Raw genomic sequence first — 19,132 nt, forward strand, 5'->3', positions numbered from 1 at the left:
CCCTCACCAATGAGTGCATGAGCCTCTGGAAGATCCGGCCACTACCCACAGGAATATGAGAAAAATGAGTGAGTTTGGAATCCCGCCCCTCCATGAGGGGGCTTTTTATTGGTCGGTGATTAAAGGCAGGCCTGTCTCAATAGCTGTGGAAATGATCCTCTGTCATGGCCTGTTAGGTGTTGGGCATTTTGCTAGTGATGGAAAGTATGGCTTTGACACCCTTGGAGTGGGATAATCCCTGCTGTCAATCAAATATATGATCAACAGCACACTATGTGGTTATGCACTTTCAAATTTCTTTGTAAGTATAGTTTTTTCATATTTTCCCCCAGGAAAATCCCAAGTGTCTTATTTGCAGAATGGATTTATCTGAATATAGTAGAGAAACGACCCTGCATAACCTCAGGAGAGCCAGCCTCTACCTCATTGCACATCTATCTAGACAGTGTTTTCAGCCAATTTTGGCTGCAGCATTGGAGGGATGTGAGTCTGACCTCAGTAAGCCAGACGAAATGGATGTGAATAATACAGGAGAAGAATATATACATCAGAATCAGCTTTTATTGCCATTCAAAGCACTTGACATGATAAGAACGAAACACAGTTTCTCAGGTCTAAATAACAAATAGATAAAAATACAATACTAGAATAAAATATCTAAACTGGGTAAAAATAAAATGAACTAATATAAAACCTCTGAAGTAAAAAAATAATGTGCAATATCACATAATTGTATGGCAGAACAGCAGCGACTTTAAGTGATCAGTGCAGTGAAATAATCTGTTTCCCTTACTGAGATGAAAGAGTCTCATTTCTTTTACTTCAGTATGTGAAAAGGACTTTCATGTTTTTGTATGAATGAAACATTTTATGTTGTTTATTAAATATTGTACATACACAGAAACTAAAACAAAGAAAACTGCTCTATATATTCTGCACATCGGCTTGCACTATTACCCTTTCAATCTGAGTTTAAACATAATGTGCTGAGACATAATACATAGACAGAAAAAATACAATGAAATATATATATAACGAGTGTTGTACAGTAATGGGTTTTGGCTAACCACTGAATGTGGTATAATGAATTTTTGGTAAAGTGGTGAATGTGCAGCAATGATTTTTTGTTAGTTACAGATTTATTGCAGTTATGATTCCAGTGCAGATAGAGGGAATGTTATCTCATTTAGAAAATCCTGGCTTAGCCTGGGAGGGGCCAGACTGTTCAATAGTAGAACTACTTGGGGGAAAAAAGCTGGTTCTTCTTTGTTTTTTGCCCACCACCACCCCCCCTCTTCGGAGGACAACTTTATTTTAAATTGAGTGTAAGTGTAAAGATATTCAATCCCAGTGTGGCCACTCTGAACTAAGCTGCCCTGGTACTGTGATTATATATAAAAAAAAATAAAAATTTAAAACGGCAAGCGGGTCCAGGGCCAAAAGGCCCCATCAACCGGGAGCCCCCCCCCCCCTAACCCCCACCGGCGTTGGACCCCCACCCGCGCAGGGCCAGAGACAGAGAGTTAGGGGGGGCCCCTCAGCCCCCATCGCTTCCCCGTCCCATGTCAGTGTAAAGTGTGTATGTATGTGTGTGACAGAGTTATGTGTTTATGTCTACGATGCATTAAAATTAGTGGGTGCAGTTCAGGTACGAGGGCCCCACCGCTGGCAGAGCTCCTCATCCCCCTCCCTGCACCCCCAGGCTCTAATGTAGTATGGACTGTGTATAAGACTAAAGTGCAAAAAACGGGCGAGCAGTTGAGGCACGGGCACCCCCCCGCTGGCAGACGACAGAGCCCCACCTGCCTCAACCCACCTCCTCAGCCCTAATGTCATGTGGTGTCTAACATGCAAGTAGAAATTGAGGGGCAGTGTCTCAGCGCACCTCCCCACTGCCCCTCAAGGCCCTAGTGCTGTGTGAAATGTGGTGTCGGGCCCAGGGGAGCAATAAGGGCGTGCCAGGAGTGGACCCCCCCCCGCACCGGAACCAGAACCACGACTGGTCCCGATTAGTCCCCATCCCCGACCCCGCACAGCCGGCAGGGGCGGCCAACCAGGGTGCTCAGGGGCGCCACAGGCAGCCTGGCAGCAGGGATCCCCCCCCCCCCAGGCGCAGACCGGAAGAGTCCCGCCCCACCATGCCTGATGGGACAACAACTAGCAACCAACCCCAGACCCAGAGAAAATCCAGAGAAAATCCAGTCTTAGCCTGGGAGGGGCCAGACTGTTCAACAGTAGAACTACTGTACTTGGGGGAAAAAGCTGTTTTTTTTTGTTTTTTGCCCACCACCACCCCCCCTCTTCGGAGGACAACTTTATTTTAAATTTAGTGTAAGTGTAAAGATATTCAATCCCAGTGTGGCCACTCTGAACTAAGCCACCCTGGTACCGTGGTTATATATATTATAAAAAAAGGCAAGCGGGTCCAGGGCCAAAGGGCCCCATCAACCGGGAGCCCACCGCCCCCCCCCCGGCGGAGGGCCCCCACACGCCAGAGGGGCCCCAGCCCCCCAAGCCCACCCCCTGGCAGGAAGGATTGCCACCCTCCGCAGCGTCCCGGCACACTGCCCATCCCCCCCCCCACCCCCCCGACACTGCCCAACACGAAGTGCACCTCCCTACCTGGGAGAGGACTCAATTTTATAAAAATCTATGACTACAATTAAAAAAACTAAAAAAAAAAAAACTAGGGTGAGTGAGATCAGAGTGGCCACACTGAGACTGAATATCTTTACACTGTAACTTTAATTTAAAAAAATAAAATTATGCTTAAGATCTGGGGTTAAGGTTGTCATAGACAGAAGCATACTCACGGTTGAGGAGCTGGAAGCCCAGGCCAGGAAGCAGGGATCCAGAAATGGGGCTGCAAAACAGAAAGCAGGACACTCACAGAGAAACCCGAAAACGTGACACCTGTTACACAGTGTGCTGCAAAAAAATATCATTATTTACAAATGAGGTTTCCTGGGCAATAAGTGAAACTATCCATTTTTTGTATCGCACATTAATAAGTATCAAACTCTTACTGAAAACGTTGTACTTTTGTGCCTCACCTGTATCATATAAAATCCCGGCTGCACGACGATCCAGCCTGGAACGAGGGCTCCAACGTGTGCTGCAAGACCAAAAGGGTGGACCGTCCGGCATTAGCATATACAGGAAGACAACCGTTAGCATACATTTCATCTGTACATTTAACTTCCTGTCGTTTTTGCAACCTGCACCTTCAGTCAATTTCATCCACCCATTTTAACCACTTAATATAAAATTTAATAATTGACATCTTACCCCCAGAGGGAAATCCAAGGTCCTGAGGCCTTCCTCTAGGGTCAGGATGACTTGGACCTTCCAGTGGATCTGGGCAGCAACTGTGGTCCTTCAGCTGTCCATCCCATGTTCTTTTTGAGCCTCTTCTTCTGAGAGAGAGAAGGATCACCATTAATAGCTAGAAGTTTCTGCTCTTAATTGCACAGATGTCTTGATGTTACCATAATTGGCGCCAAAGACCATCATTTCCAAACAAGGTATTGTGATTTACAGTTAATGTGCTGGAATAGAATACATGTGATGCAGGAATGAAGAACCACGAAATACCTGAAATACTCAGTATAGCACATCTGTAGGAGTAATGAATTAAAGCACACGATTAGGCTGTGTGTGCAGGTTTTCATTCTACCCAAGAAGAACCTACTCTTCATTGATCCGGACCAGGGCTCCATCCTCTTCTGCTTCTCCGCCTTGTGCGCTGGCTGAAAAACGTAGCAGACAACAGTAAATACTGACGCTAAGTGTCTCTAGGCCTGCTAGACTGAGCTAAGACTTTGACCTGTAGCTCTGCTCTCTATGTTTCAGTAAAATGTAATAGGCTCATTAATGGCTGAGAGGTCCACACAAGACAGCGAACAAGGAACTGGGGAAAATGTCAATGAACCAATAGACGGATTGCAAAATGTACAATGAACGTAAAATGTAACTTTTTAATAAAATTTAAGAAAAGTGCTCAGTGACAACAATTCTGGGAAGACTAATGTAAATCTAAAAGAAAATAACTGGATCAAGTTGCAGTGCATAAAAACTGACAGATTATGCACTACAGAAAAACTGGCATTTAGAGCTCATACTTACACTCTGGGCTCCCTGCGTGCTCAGAAGCACAAGGTTCCTGGGTGGTCCTCCTGTCGCAGAGCGTGCAGGCGATGGGTGCAGCAGATGGGCCCCGGGGCCGCTGAAGGCCCTCCCTGCCGTAGTGCCGCTGAGCCCCGCTGTGATGTTCGGGGCGCTCCCGCTTCCACAGAGAGTGGGAGGGTACGATGGCCATCACCTGCATGGGGACACGGACATACATGGATCAGATGGCAGAACGTGACTCACTGCGACACCAGCAACAAACACCACTTATGATAACAGTCATTTGGTATCTGCCCCCAAAGACAACAGTGAGCAAACAGCCCTTAGCTTAGCTTAAGTTACAGTAAGACAGAAAAGGTCATTAATGATGAGAAACCCTTCCCTCTGCTCTGAGACATTTCAAGCCTCATGGTGGCTGAAGATTAATGTCATTTACTTGTACTAAAGATCAGACAACATACTGTACCTCCTCACAGCAGCGGGGGCTGACAGCAGTCCTGTACTCCATCCGTGCCCAGAGCTGGTCCTTCTTCTTGAGGAAGGTGGGAAACTGACTTCTCCAGGTTTCACCCAAGGCCCAGGGGAAGATCTCGAACCTGGTTCCCATCTCTTCCTCCTCCATCATGTTAGCAAGATAGCTGGGGAGAGGAAGAATTCACTATTCCAAGATCCATTAGCTGGCTGACCTCCAACAGTTTCATCCAAGACTTATCCTCATGCTGATGGAGGAAATTGTTTTTCTTATTATTTTAACATTCATCTATATTGCCCACCATAGCATGCCGTCACTTACAGGGCGATGAAGAAGTTCATCCTCGTCTGCTCACTAGGAGTGAAGTGAGCTCTCCTGAAGTAAACGAAGGTCATCGCCAGAAGGTACTGAGATGAAGAGCAAAGGGATGGATAAAGTCGTCTCTGCTTTGCTTACAGTGATTAATGTAGCAAAACCAATGCATTAAAGTTACCTTGTCAGTCATCTTATAGCAGGAGTCCATGCAGAGGAAATCCTGGATCAGATCATCATCTGAGGGCATCATGAAATAATTTTAGCACTACATACATTTTTTTCAATATTTGAATTCATCCAGTATACATAAAGCAGGCACATATACTGTACTTGTAATGAAATGCATTTTATTTTGATGTTATATTTTCATTACATAAAAGCAGATTTAAAAGATAATTTAAAGCTCTTCCTCACGCTGGAACTAATCTAACCCACCTAGCAGTGTGAAGAAAGCAGCCATTTCCTGCTGCTCCACGATGATGGAGGGACCCCAGCATGTCAGGGATTCCTCCTGCTGCTCTGGGCCGCTGCAGTCTTGCCTGGACGGATCTTGTGCCTCCTGCTGAATGAGGTGCTGGCGCCTGAAGTGCGCGCACCTCGCCATCCCTGCGGAGCAGCGCGGAGGCAGTGGGGTAACTCCGTTAGGGGGCGCACTGACAAGGTGTTAGCCGACCTGTGTTCTAATGCCGGCTTGGGTTGTAAAGCAGGTGAGTCACGTGGTGCAGCTAACTGGCTAACATCCCCTATTACAAAATGTTTGTATTTAAATTGGAGACAAATATGTTGGGTTTTTTTTCCCGCGCTGACTAAACGTAATACTATGGTGTAGCAATATACGTAGTAAACCTCGAATTTCGCGCTAATTAAGCTCAACCTTCAGATGAATATTATGACATGACATAAAGAACACATTGCTGAAAGCTTACTTTAACTGCAAGGAGCTTGTTGTGAAAGAATGTTTAGTTTTCTTCTTTCTGACGGTCTTGAAGTAAAAAAAATGACATGAAAACTTTGACGAAACGGAGTATTTGACTGAGTAATTTTTGTATTAAACACTCGATTTGGATGAAAGGATCTAATTTCTTATTAATAAAACCTTTAAACACTTTACTCTTTACACTGATTTTTTACATTTTTTAAAAAGAGCAAAATAACGAATACGGGCACCGGGCAGGCGGTAGGAACCAAACGCGCCCCACTTTGTAGAGCTGACCCCAGCGAAGCGAGGCGCTTTCAGAGATGATCACTGTACCTTTTGGTGATCGCAGGGAATCCCGCTCAACCTCACTGATCTGTATCTTCTTCTTGTAGATGTTGTTTCGCTCAAATGTCGTTGTTTCGCTCAAATGTCGTTCTCTCAATCTTTCGCAATCTCTGCGCAGGTAAATGTTTCCTCAGTGCTCTTTGCCACAGGTGATGTTCGAATCCCGCAACTGTATCCATGGCAACGGCCCGCGACGCGCTATATATCAAAAATAAATAATAATAATATTTGTGATCCTGATAGGCTGTTCCCCATATTAGTAATGAGTATTGCCTTTCTATATCTTAAATGTAGTTTTACTAATTAAATTCACCTTTTGATAGGTTAATTGCATCTAATATTAAAGTAAGTCATTGTGGTTACCCTATGTACACGTCGTTTTTGCATTTTAGATATAAAAAGTTTAGATTTTTGATTGACATTTAAATTTATACAGTTTCATCTTATGACTGACGTTTTGAACACAAAATATAAAGTTAGTAGTAAAGTTAATGGCAATCTTGCTATTTGTTGCATAACTTTCAATTTCTGAATAGACTTTAAACTGCTTGAACAGGAGGTAAAAAGATTTTTTGTTAATGTGTTGCCTGATGGCGCTGTTATCAGACTCGGTTGTGGTACAGTGGGTGAGGATGCTGTACTTGTGATCAGAAGGTCACGGATTCAAATTCTGTGGCCGGCAGAGAGATTGTCACATAGCGGGAAGAAACATGGGGAAAATCAAAAGGGGCTTTATTTAGACAAAACGGCGATTAAGGCGAAAGGAAAAGGAGCACAGGGGGCCAAAAACAGGGTATGCATGATCAGACTGTAACACAGGGCAGACCAGGGAGCACAGGCAGGCAGCAAGAACATAACATAACATCACACACATAAGAATACAATGAGCAGACTGGGGAGCTCAGGATGAGGAGGCACTTAAATACATAACAGATGAGGGAGTAAACGAGAGGCACCTGGGATCATCCACACAAGGGCTGAAATGAGAGGCAAGGACTGCGGGGTGTCACAGAACCCTCCCCCACGCATGTACTCCGGGCATGCGAGATCGGCCAGAGAGGGGATCTATACTAGGCGGACGGATGAGGGAAACTCACACCAGCGGAAAAAAACGACAAACCAGATGCTAGAATACAAGACCAGAGGGGGACAGGGACCGGGACCCAGGACAAAAAGATATTTTATTGTCATTGTAAGTACAATGAGATTTAGTTTGGAATGCGCCAGCAGATGCATAGTAAATCTTAGAATTAAATAGGATCCGAGGCATAAAATATAATCCGAGTATAAAATATGTACATATACTATGTATACACACAATATATATTTAAAATTTGGTTAGTTAAGAATATAGGTGGAGAGAGACAGAAAGCCACAATCAATATTAAAAGTGGGCACTGTCAAAGGCCTACCCTTTGTGGTCTGTATTTAAACGCTAGCAGTATTAGAAACAAAATTCATGATTTAGAGGCTTTAATTTCATCAGACACTTACGAGATTATAGGAATAATGGAAACATGAATGAGTGACAATGATGGAGAATAATATAATATGGATGGTTACACGTTGTTCCGTAGAGATTGGATAGGCAAGAAGGGAGGTGGTGTTGCAGTATACGTAAAAGAAAACTTACAGGCAAGGGAGCTCACTGATAAAAATAAAAGTACAGATGCTGTATGGATACAACTAGATGCTAAAAACTTAAATGGCCTAATTGTCGGGGTTTGTTATACAGCACCTAATGTAGCTGCAGAGGAACATAAGAACATAAGAAATTTACAAATGAGAGGAGGCCATTCGGCCCATCAAGCTCGTTTGGGGAGAACTTAACTAATAGCTCAGAGTTGTTCAAATCTTATCTAGCTCTGATTTAAAGGAACCCAGGGTTTTAGCTTCCGCTACACTAGTAGGAAGACTATTCCATACTCTAACTACACGCTGTGTAAAGAAGTGCTTCCTCAAATTTGTTTTAAAGTGTTCTCCCGCTAATTTCCACTTATGGCCACCAGTTCTAGTATTTAGACTAATATTGAAATAGCCATTTGGCTGAACAGCATCCAGACCCATTAGAATATTATAGACCTGGATCATGTCCCCCCTTAGTCTCCTTTGCTCAAGGCTAAACAGATACAGCTCAGCTAACCTCTCCTCATAAGACATTCCTCAAAGACCAGGAATCATTCTCGTAGCCCTACATTGCACCTTTTACAAGGCAGCAATGTCCTTCTTAAGGTATGGTGACCAAACCTGCACACAATATTCAAGGTGGGGTCTTACCAAGGAATTATATAAATGTAACATCACCTCCCTTGACTTAAACTCCACACACCTAGAGATATAACCCAACATTCTATTGGCCTTTTTTATTGCTTCCCCACACTGGCGAGAGTGGGACATGGAAGCATCAACATACACACCGAGATCTTTCTCGTAATCAGCTACCCTTATTTCAGTGGAACCCATAAAATATCTGTACTTTATATTTCTGCTCCCTGCATAGATTACCTTACATTTATCTGTAAAATTTCATCTGCCAAGTATCAGCCCAGTCGCTAATTAAATCAAGTTCACTACCATCTAGTGGCTGTAAAACCTCTCATTTTCCAATCCTACACACAAAATATATTAAATAAAAACATAATTATACTGGTATAATCTCACTTAAGTTGTTGACAGGTAAAAGCACCTAAATTGAATTTCTCGTGTGACTTGCGATTTTATATATCTTTCATTAGTTTTATACATTCTTAGTATGGTGGGCAAATGGTGTAATTTTTAATAAAAAAATAATAAACTGTAAAATCCCTACGACATACTTAAAATATAATACATAGTAATGTTTTGAAGTCAAACTAAGCTGTTCCTTTTGTATGTAATGGTTTTCTGTTTGGGGGATTTGCAAAAAAACTGCAGTGCATGATGGGTAGGGTCTAAAGGCTAAAAACCTAACGTCCTCGTCCGTCTGACGACTGTTGCGTATGTTGGTCCAGAAAGTAATTCAATTTCACCATGTAGGCTGCGTTCTTAAAAACAGCTTTTTGTTGGATATGGCCCGATTATATGCCGTGGACCTTTTAATTTGTTTGTTTGCAATTTCGCCAGGTAGGCTACCTTCTTTAAACTGCGTTTTGTTAGACTACATATTTCGGGATGTAGTCTTTGTAAATACAGTAAAACCGGTCTAAGTCGACATTCGCGGGACCAGCTTAAAAGTGACGACTTAGAGAATTGACGAGATACACCTAAGTCGACACTTTGACGACTTATGTCTAGCTCGTCGTTTTGTCGACTAGTAAATATAACACCATACCTCTACTCATCATGGTAGAGACCTGCGCGGGACGCTCCTGCCCGCTCCCGCAAAAAATATATATTATTTTTTCCCGCTCCCGCTCCCGCCCGCAGTATTCAAGTTTTGTCCCGGTTCCCGCCCGCAAAATACCGCAGGTAAACATATAAGTAGTTTTATTTTTACCGCTTCTTCCCGCTACTCTGTTATTTGTTTCACTTGCTTCCCTTTTGAGTATATATAAAAAAGAAACGGAAAATAAACAAATATGTTTCGTTTTATTTTAGTTTAATTAAATGGAATGATGAACATGGACACGAACGAGGAGCTTTTCAGAACATGCCATCCCGTCCAAGCACCAGGCTGATTACTTCTTGGGGTGTCCGGTTACGTCCCCCGGCACTCAGAGCGCGGCAATTGTAGTTTCTGTAGACGATTCGCCTGTAAATTGTTATTATTTTAATTTAGTCGTTCTTGTTGCTTTTGTGCAGTAGATAAATGAGTATTTGTTTTTAATAAATTAATTTTAAGATAATTACATTTTGCGGGAGTCCCGCGATTAATTCTATTCTCCCGCAACCCGCACATACATGAGGACCTTACCGCCCGCACCCGCATTCACCCATCAAATCTTGTCCCGCGCCGCACTCGGTTTCTACATTGCCGTGGTGACAAGCAGGCGGCGGGAATGCAGCGATTGGGGTGTCGACTTACAGGTAGGAAAATCCATTCATTTGTGTTGTTCGGGACCGGGATTTAGGTGACGACTAAGGGAATTTGACGACTTACAAGCGGCGACTTACACAAGGAATTTTAAAGGAAACATCATTAGGAAAAATCGGGACTTTTGCTTGAGCGTCGACTTGTGCACATTGACGAGTTACAAGCCGGCGACTTAGACCAGTTTTACTGTATGTATATAGTTTAGCCTAACCCAGCCACTTAAGGGAGCTAGCCAGCTCAACTAGGTGCCGGTCCCAAGCCCGCATTAATGGGGAGGGTTGGCGTCAAGAAATAGAGACTATCTTCACTGCATCACTGATGTCAAAATGTGGGAAATATGTGGTTGTATAAATAAATGCGTTAAAGTAGGTTAATGATTCTGTGCTGTCAAAATTGTATGAAAAGTTAGGCTACATGACACTAGAAATGGGCTATACCCGAATGCATGGACGCATTATGAGAATATGTTTATGTTTCTTTGACATCCACTTTCACTTCAAGGTGGGAATTGTGACACTGTGGCCATCTCTCCCAAGATGAATCCCTGAGTAGTGAAAGAGCATATCAATTTTTAAACATGGTTACTCTCTTCCTTGTAAGCTGCTGCACTTTATTTTAATTTTTGAAATCACACAATGTACACATATATCCTCTGGTATGTCATGTGCTTTCGCATATCGTATAAATAATCATAGTGGGCCGCCATGACCAAAAAATGCCGGGGCCATTTTTTGGTCCCAGTCCAGCCCTGTCCAGGTATATAAGATTCTAACGGGTCTGGATGCTGTTCAGCCAAATGGCTATTTCAATATTAGTTTAAATATTAGAACTCGTGGCCATAAGTGGAAATTAGCGGGAAAACATTTTAAAATGAATTTGAGGTAGCATTTATTTACACAGCGTGTAGTTGGAGTATGGAATAGTCTTCCTGCTAGTGTAGCGGAAGCTAAAACCCTGGATCCTTTAAATCAGAGCTAGATAAGATTTTAACAACTCTGAGCTATTAGTTAAGTTCTCCCCAAATGACCTTGATGGGCCTCCTCTCATTTGTAAATTTCTTATGTTCTAATGCTGTTAAAGCCAATAAAGGCTTTTTCATTGACTATTGAGAAGGGCATTAATAATTATGGACAAGCCATTTTTTTTATTCAAATCTAAATAAAACATAGATCCCCCCCTCCCCAGTTGTACCCCTTGTACTTTGTCTTATCATCTTTTGGGACATGCCTGTGTAATTCCCATTGCCATTCAATTACCATTAGGCAGGGTTCAAGTGACATCTGGCTTAGCAACACCTACTAAGCAAATTATTTTGGCTAAAAATTAGAATTAGAAAAGAATTATGTTTATTACAATGAGTCAAAAATGAGTTCAAAGGAAGCAGAGTGTCCTTGCAGTCATGAGCTGCAGGACATGTGCCTGGCATTTTTTGATCCCACTCCAGCCCTGGCAGAGAGAACGAAGGATTTGCCGAAGCGTTCCTTCTTACATGCTGGATATAGCAATCTGGTGCTGAAGGAGCTTTGTGACACCCTCACCGTCATGTGCAGGGGTTGAGAGGGATTGTCCAGCATGAATGTAAGTTTGGTGAACATCCTTTTCTCACCCACCTCCTCAGTAGAGTGCAAGACAGAGCCAGCACTGCTGACCAGCTTGTTCCTCTCTCAGCTACTGCATCCCCAGCAGGCCCCTGCACACAATATTGCAGATACTACCACTGTGTCATAAAATTTCTTAACAGTGTCCTGCACAAAATAAAGGGCCTCAGTCTTCTCAGCAGGTGGAGTTTGGCCCTTCTTGTACAGGGCATCTGTATTGTGTGACCAGTCCAGTTTGTTATTGATGTTGAACACCCAGGTATTTGTAAAGTGACACAACCTCTACATCCATTCCCTGAATGTTCACCACTACAGACAAGTCACAGTGCAGCGGAAGTCAATCATCATTCCCTTTGTCTTATTTGCATTTATCTGCAGGTGTTTCCATCCACACCATTCGACAAAGTTAGTGATGACCTCTCTGTATTCCAGATTGTTGCCTTGTGATATATGTCCAACAATAGCTGTATCATCAGAGACCTTCTGGAGGTGATAGCTGTCCATGTTGTATTTGAAGTCTGATGTAAACATGAAAGTGAAAAAGAAAGGGGAGAGCACTGTACCTTATGGAGTTCCTGTGCCTCAGACTGCTGCATCAGATACACAGTCACAAAGTTTCATGTTCATTGGTATTACATGCGTCCAAGTCCGCATCTCTCATTTTCCACTTTTTATGATGTCTCATCTAGGTACACAGCATCTGTGCATGCTTGTGTAGGTCTTTATGCAAATTTGCAACTCTACTTCGTGAGAAGCTTAGGTCAGGAAAATCTGGCAACAGAATAAGATTGGCAGATCAGTCTTTTTCCAAATAGAGATCAGGTGTCAACAGTCATCCAACATGCATTCCATTCAGCAGAAAGCTCTGATCAGCAGAGGTCACCTATCCTTGTTTTATTTGCAATTTTTTTTCTTCTTCCTTTCTCTGACCTGCTCTCCTCTAGTGCCTCTTTACTCTCTTGATGAATCTTGTCTATTTCTGGAGTCCAATGCTCAGTTAACTGATCTATCGTGCCGCAGGGTGCATGTGTGACGCACCCTTTAAGAAATGGATGATCACAATATGACCAAAGGGGTATTTTGGGTTTAATAAATACATTTATATGAGAGTATGGATATAGATTTAAAATACGTAACTATGTAAGAAATTGGTAGTGTATTAACAGAGGAACGGAACGTTGCGTCCGTGTCAGTTGCTCTGGGGAATCAGGTAAAAAGGGACATTTCCACCGTCTCCCTCAGAAGCGATTTGGAGATGAAACGCAACGTACCGTGTCCCTCTGCTCAGGTTATTTCTGCTTAATGCAGGTGGGTAGAATGTTGATAAGTTGCTAGTATTTCTCTCATAACTGGGCTCATCCAGACTCCCCAGTCTAACCTCACTCCCTCTCCTGCCTCAGGCTTTGCCCTGAACCTGCCTGGTTTCGATTCCCTCCTTGTCTTAACCCTGTCCTGTCATCTTGCCCTAGTCTGTTCCCCCTGTGGTTTGCACTGATGTGTCTGTTGCTATGCTGGTGGTCCTTCCATGTGTCAGTCCTGTTCCTGTCTTTTTTTCTGCCCAGTCTGTTGTCCTTACAGTCCTTCGCCCTGCTTCTGTCCCTCTCAATGTCCTATCTTGACCTGTGGTGTCATCTGTTGGGTGTTCTCATTAGTGTCTGCTGTCATCCCTTTGGTGTAATGGTTGCCTGTTCTGTTTGCCTGGTGCTATTCCTAATTCCTTTTGTCTCCCTAGGTCCTTGGTCCTGTGAGTCTGCTTGTCTGGTAATCGACCCTGTCCAGTGTCCGTGGTCCTGCCCCGTGTCCTGGCCCCATGTGCGCTTCCTCTCGTCTGGTTCCTTGGGTCCCCTCCCTGGCCGGCTTTGCACGCCTGGAGTGCATGGCTTGGGGGGGGTGAGAGCATAAGCCCATCGCACTGTCGGGTCAAGTGGCAGAAGTTGTCACTCATGTGGACAGATCCATGTGACGATGTGGAAGCTGCCCCAAGTTCATGCGAGCATGGCTCACATGGGGAGCAGAACTGGTTCTCGCTCAAAGAATTTTCTTCCACTGTTGATTGTCCTGTATTATTTATTGTTACTGTCTACTAATGTTTAAATGTTTTTTTGCTGTCTAAATGCATGTATTCAAGAGAGCAGGAGGGCATCATCATCAGTGATGAGGAGGACACTGTTTTCCTGATTATGTTAGACATGCCCTATAGCCAGGGAAGGATCGATGAGGTAGGACTCTGCTGGCGTTCACAGGGCCAGTTAATGCAACCCTCCCTGTCACCATGTTGGTTGGGCTGCTCCAGGCTGTGTTACCTAGCCCCGATCACTGTTCCCTGTACCCAGGCTCTACTGGATTTGCGGAGATGAGCTACTGCCCTCACCAATTAGTGCTTGAGGCTCTGCAAGATCCAGCCGCTACCCACTGGAATATGAGAAAAATGAGTGAGTTCGGAATCCCGCCCCTCCATGAGGGGGCTTTTTATTGGTCGGTGATTAAAGGCAGGCCTGTCTCAATAGCTGTGGAAATGATCCTCTGTCATGGCCTGTTAGGTGTTGGGCATTTTGCTAGTGATGGAAAGTTTGGCTTTGACACCCTTGGAGTGGGATAATCCCTGCTGTCAATGAAATATATGATTAACAGCACATCTGTAGGAGTAATGAATTAAAGCACACGATTAGGCTGTGTGTGCAGGTTTTCATTCTACCCAAGAAGAACCTACTCCTCCTTGATCTGGACCAGGGCTCCATCCTCTTCTGGTTCTCTGCCTTGTGCACTGGCTGAAAAACGTAGCAGACAACAGTAAATACTGACGCTAAGTGTCTCTCTAGGCCTGCTTGACTGAGCTAAGACTTTGACCTCTATCTCTGCTCTCTGTTTCAGTAGGATGTAAAAGGCTCATTAATGGCTGAGAGATCCACACAAGACAGCGAACAAGAAACTGGGGGAAATCTCAATGAATCAATGGATGGATTGCAAAATGTACAATGAATATAAAATTGGACTTTTTAAGAATATTTAAGAAAAGTGCTCAGTGACAACAATTCTGGGAAGACTAATGTAAATTAAAAAGAAAAAAACTGAATCAAGTTGCAGTGCATTAAAACTGACAAGCTATGCACTACAGAAAAACTGGCATTTAGAGCTCATACTTACACTCTGGGCTCCCTACGTGCTCAGAAGCACAAGGTTCCTGGGTCTGGATGGTCCTCCTGTCGCAGAGCGTGCAGGCGATGGGTAGAGCAGATGGGCCCCGGGGCCGCTGAAGGCCCTCCCTGCCGTAGTGCCGCTGCGCCCCGCTGTGATGTTCGGGGCGCTCCCGCTTCCACAGAGAGTGGGAGGGTACGATGGCCATCACCTGCATGGGGACACGGACATACAGGGATCAGATGGCAGAACGTGACTCACTGCGACACCAGCAACAAACACCACTTATGATAACAGTCATTTGGTATCGGCCCCCAAAGACAACAGTGAGCAAACAGCCCTTAGCTTAGCTTAAGTTACAGTAAGACAGAAAAGGTCATTAATGATGAGAAACCCTTCCCTCTGCTCTGAGACATTTCAAGCCTCATGGTGGCTGAAGATTAATGTCATTTACTTGTATTAAAGATCAGGCAACATACTGTACCTCCTCACAGCAACGGGGGCTGACAGCAGTCCTGTACTCCATCCGTGCCCAGAGCTGGTCCTTCTTCTTGAGGAAGGTGGGAAACTGACTTCTCCAGGTTTCACCCAAGGCCCAGGGGAAGATCTCGAACCTGGTTCCCATCTCTTCCTCCTCCATCATGTTAACAAGATACCTGGGGAGCGGAAGAGTTCACTATTCCAAGATCCATTAGCTGGCTGACCTCCAACAGTTTCATCCAAGACTTATCCTCATGCTGATGGAGGAAATTGTTTTTCTTATTATTTTAACATTCATCTATATTGCCCACCATAGCATGCCGTCACTTACAGGGCGATGAAGAAGTTCATCCTCGTCTGCTCACTAGGAGTGAAGTGAGCTCTCCTGAAGTAAACGAAGGTCATCGCCAGAAGGTACTGAGATGAAGAGCAAAGGGATGGATAAAGTCGTCTCTGCTTTGCTTACAGTGATTAATGTAGCAAAACCAATGCATTAAAGTTACCTGGTCAGTCATCTTATAGCAGGAGTCCATGCAGAGGAAATGCTGGATCAGGTCATCATCTGAGGGCATCATGAAATATTATTAGTACTACATACTTTTTTTCTTCAATATTTGAATTTGTCCAGTATACATAAAGCAGGCACATACTGTTCTTGTAATGAAATGCACTTTATTTTGATGTTATATTTTCATTACAAAAAAGCAGATTTAAATAGATCATTCACGCTGGAACTAATCTAACCCACCTAGCAGTGTGAAGAAAGCAGCCATTTCCTGCTGCTCGATGATGATGGCGGGACCCCAACATGTCAGGGATTCCTCTTGCTGCTCCGTGTCGCTGTAGTCCTGTCTGGACGGACCTTGTGCCTCCTGCTGACTGAGGTGCCGGCACCTGTATCCAGTATTTGAATTCGTCCAGTACACATAAAGCAGGCACATATACTGTTCTTGTAATGATATGCATTTTATTTTGATGTTGTATTTTCATTACAAAAAAGCAGATTTAAAAGATAATTTAAAGCTCTTCCTCATGCTGGAACTAATCGAACCCACCTAGCAGTGCAAAGAAAGCAGCCATTTGTTACGACCCCCAGGGATAATTTACTCCATACAGTGGGCGGATGTTTCTGTGGGGGGGTGTGTCATTCTGTTCCTGGCCCTGCCCCGTGTTACATCACCTTCCCCTCTATTTTGATTGGCCGGGTTTCCTGCTATGTCCTATAATCACTTCCTTTATAAGGCCTGTCCAGGCCAAGAACAGGAGACCATTTGCTTTTGTGATTTGTTTGATACTTGCTGTATGACTGATGATTTATTGTGCTTGACTCTTTTGCTGTTTGACCATTGATTTCTGCTTAGCCCTTTTTTTAAATTTGTTTGCTGTGCATTTTCTTTAGTAACTATCTGTAAATATTTGCAAAATATTGAAGACGGGCACCAGGCAGGCGGTAGGAACCAAACGCGCCCCACTTTGTAGAGCTGACCCCAGCAAAGCGAGGCGCTTTCAGAGATGATCACTGAACCTTTTGGTGATCGCAGGGAATCCCGCCCAACCTTACTGATCTGTATCTTCTTCTTGTAGATGTTGTTTCGCTGAAATGCAATTCGTTCTCAACTTCTCTCAATGTCTTCTCAGGAAAAGGTTTTCACAGTGCTCTTTTCCACAGTTCAGGTTAGAATCCCGCAACTGTATCCATGGCAACGGCCCGCGATGCGATATATATCTTGCGTGTATTATTCAAAAATAAATCATAATAATATTTATGATCCTAATAGGCTGTTCCCCATATTAGTAATGAGTATTGCTTTTCTACGTCTTAAATGTAGTTTTAAAAATTTAAATCACTTTTTGATGGATTAATTACATCTGATACTAAAGCAAGTCATTGTGGTTACCCTATGTACACGTCGTTAACGTTTTTGCATTTTAGATATACAGAGTTTAGATTTTTGATTGACATTTATATTTATACAGTTTCATGTTATGACTGACGTTTTGAACACAAAATATAAAGTTAGTAGTAAAGTTAATGCCCTCTAAGTGAATGCCTTCTTAGCTTTTAAAAATAATAAAATTGACTATAACAAATGTTTCTGTTTGCTGTAAACTGAATAATTTTATATGAATTATAACTTAGGTTTGAGTTTGGATGTATTAATTATACAACAGTCTTGCTATTTGTTGCATAACTTATAAATTCAATTTCTGAATAGACTTTAAACAGCATGTAAAGGAGGTAAAAAGATTTTTTGCTAATGTGTTGCCTGATGGCGCTGTTATCAGACTCTGTTGTGGTAATGGGTGAGGATGCTGTGTTCGTGATCAGAAGGTCACCGATTCAAATTCTGTGGTCGGCAGAGAGTTTGTCACATAGCGGGAAGAAAGGAAGCAAAGGCAAAGATGGGGAAAATCAAAAGGGGCTTTATTTAGACAAAACAGCAGGTAAGGCGAAAGGAAAAGGAGCACAGGGGGCCAAAAATGATCAGACTGTAACACAGGGCAGACCAGAGAGCGCAGGCAGCAACAACATAACATGACATCACACACATAAGAATACAATGAGCAGACTGGAGAGCTCAGGATGAGGAGGCACTTAAATACATCACAGATGAGGGAGTAAACGAGAGGCACCTGGGATCATCCACACAGGGGCTGAAACGAGAGGCAAGGACTGCGGGTGTCACAGAACCCTCCCCCACGCATGTACTCCAGGCATGCGAGGTCGGCCGGAGAGGGGATCTGTACTAGGCGGACGGATGAGGGAAACTCACACCAGGGAAAAAACGACAGACCAGATGCTAGAATACAAGACCAGAGGGGGACAGGGACCGGGAACCGGGACAAAAAGATATTTTATTGTCATAGTAAGTGCAATGAGATTTAGTTTGGAACGCGCCAGCAGATGCATAGTAAATCTTACAATTAAACAGAATCCAAGGCATAAAATAGAATCCGAGAATAAAATATGTACACATACTAGGTATACACACAATATATATTTAAAATTTGGTTAGTTAAGAATATAAGTGGAGAAAGACGGAAAGCCCCAATTAATATTAAAAGTGGGCACTGTGAAAGGCCTACTAGGATGTTGGGTTATAGCTCTATGTGTGTGGAGTTTAGGTCAAGGGAAGTGATGCTACGATTATACAATTCCTTGGTGAGAGCCCACCATGAATATTGTGTGCAGGTTTGGTCACCATACCTTAAGAAGGACATTGCTGCCTTGGAAAGGGTGCAACGTAGGGCTACGAGAATGATTCCTGGTCTTAGAGGAATGTCTTATGAGGAGAGGTTAGCTGTGCTGAATCTGTTTAGCCTCGAGTAAAGGAGACTAAGGGGGGACATGATCCAGGTATATAAGATTCTAACAGGTTTGGATGCTGTTCAACCAAATGGCTATTTCAGTATTAGTTTAAATACTAGAACTCGTGGAAATTAGTGGGAGAACATTTTAAATTTTTTTTGCAGAAGCACTTCTTTACACGGCGTGTAGTTAGAGTATGGAGTAGTCTTCCTGCTAGTGTAGTGCAAACTAAAACCCTGGGTTCCTTTAAATCAGAGCTAGATAAGGTTTTAACAACTCTGAGCTATTAGTTAAGTTCTCTCCAAACAAGCTTGATGGCCTCCTCTCATTTTTAAATTTCTTATGTTCTTATGCTGTAAAATCCAATAAAGGCTTTTTCATTGACTATTGAGAAGGTCATTAATAATTTTGGACATGC

General features: G+C 43.4%; 1 protein-coding gene and 1 long non-coding RNA gene across 7 annotated transcripts; one reads left to right on the forward strand and one right to left on the reverse strand.

Annotated features, from left to right (window-relative positions):
• Nucleotides 1-2,642: 2,642 nt before the first annotated feature.
• LOC140581316 (speedy protein A-like) lies at nt 2,643-6,348 on the reverse strand. 4 transcript variants are annotated; one of them, XM_072703654.1, is made up of 10 exons: nt 6,168-6,348; nt 5,351-5,521; nt 5,094-5,152; nt 4,922-5,007; nt 4,595-4,766; nt 4,126-4,321; nt 3,692-3,749; nt 3,289-3,413; nt 3,054-3,115; nt 2,643-2,863 (listed from the first exon to the last, which is right to left on the reverse strand). In XM_072703654.1, the coding sequence occupies exons 2-10, from the start codon at nt 5,517-5,519 to the stop codon at nt 2,810-2,812; spliced, it is 981 nt and encodes a 326-aa protein (XP_072559755.1). In that variant the 5' UTR covers nt 5,520-5,521; nt 6,168-6,348; the 3' UTR covers nt 2,643-2,809. The 4 variants fall into 4 exon arrangements, with proteins under 4 accessions (XP_072559755.1, XP_072559754.1, XP_072559753.1 ...); XM_072703653.1 differs by lacking the exon at nt 6,168-6,348 and adding an exon at nt 5,842-6,156 and having other exon boundaries at nt 3,289-3,416; XM_072703651.1 differs by having other exon boundaries at nt 2,644-2,863; nt 3,289-3,416.
• A 2,763-nt stretch (nt 6,349-9,111) lies between these two features.
• On the forward strand, nt 9,112-17,495 carry LOC140581341 (uncharacterized). 3 transcript variants are annotated; one of them, XR_011984421.1, is made up of 4 exons: nt 9,112-13,679; nt 13,918-14,008; nt 14,123-14,221; nt 14,664-17,495. It is a non-coding gene; the product is annotated as an uncharacterized lncRNA (long non-coding RNA). The 3 variants fall into 3 exon arrangements; XR_011984420.1 differs by having other exon boundaries at nt 9,112-14,008; nt 14,661-17,495; XR_011984419.1 differs by having other exon boundaries at nt 9,112-14,008.
• The last annotated feature ends 1,637 nt before the right edge of the window (nt 17,496-19,132 follow it).

Source organism: Paramormyrops kingsleyae, chromosome 20 (assembly GCF_048594095.1).
Source record: "Paramormyrops kingsleyae isolate MSU_618 chromosome 20, PKINGS_0.4, whole genome shotgun sequence".
NCBI lineage: Eukaryota > Metazoa > Chordata > Actinopteri > Osteoglossiformes > Mormyridae > Paramormyrops > Paramormyrops kingsleyae.

Coding starts and splice junctions, on each gene's coding strand:
- LOC140581316 (XM_072703653.1), bottom strand. CDS start 5,519: ATGGCGAGGTGCGCGCACTTCAGGCGCCAGCACCTCATTCAGCAGGAG. Junction 5,153..5,350: donor TGCTTTCTTCACACTGCTAG/GTGGGTTAGATT, acceptor TGATGCCCTCAG/ATGATGATCTGATCCAGGAT. Junction 4,322..4,594: donor GCCCCCGCTGCTGTGAGGAG/GTACAGTATGTT, acceptor GTCCCCATGCAG/GTGATGGCCATCGTACCCTC.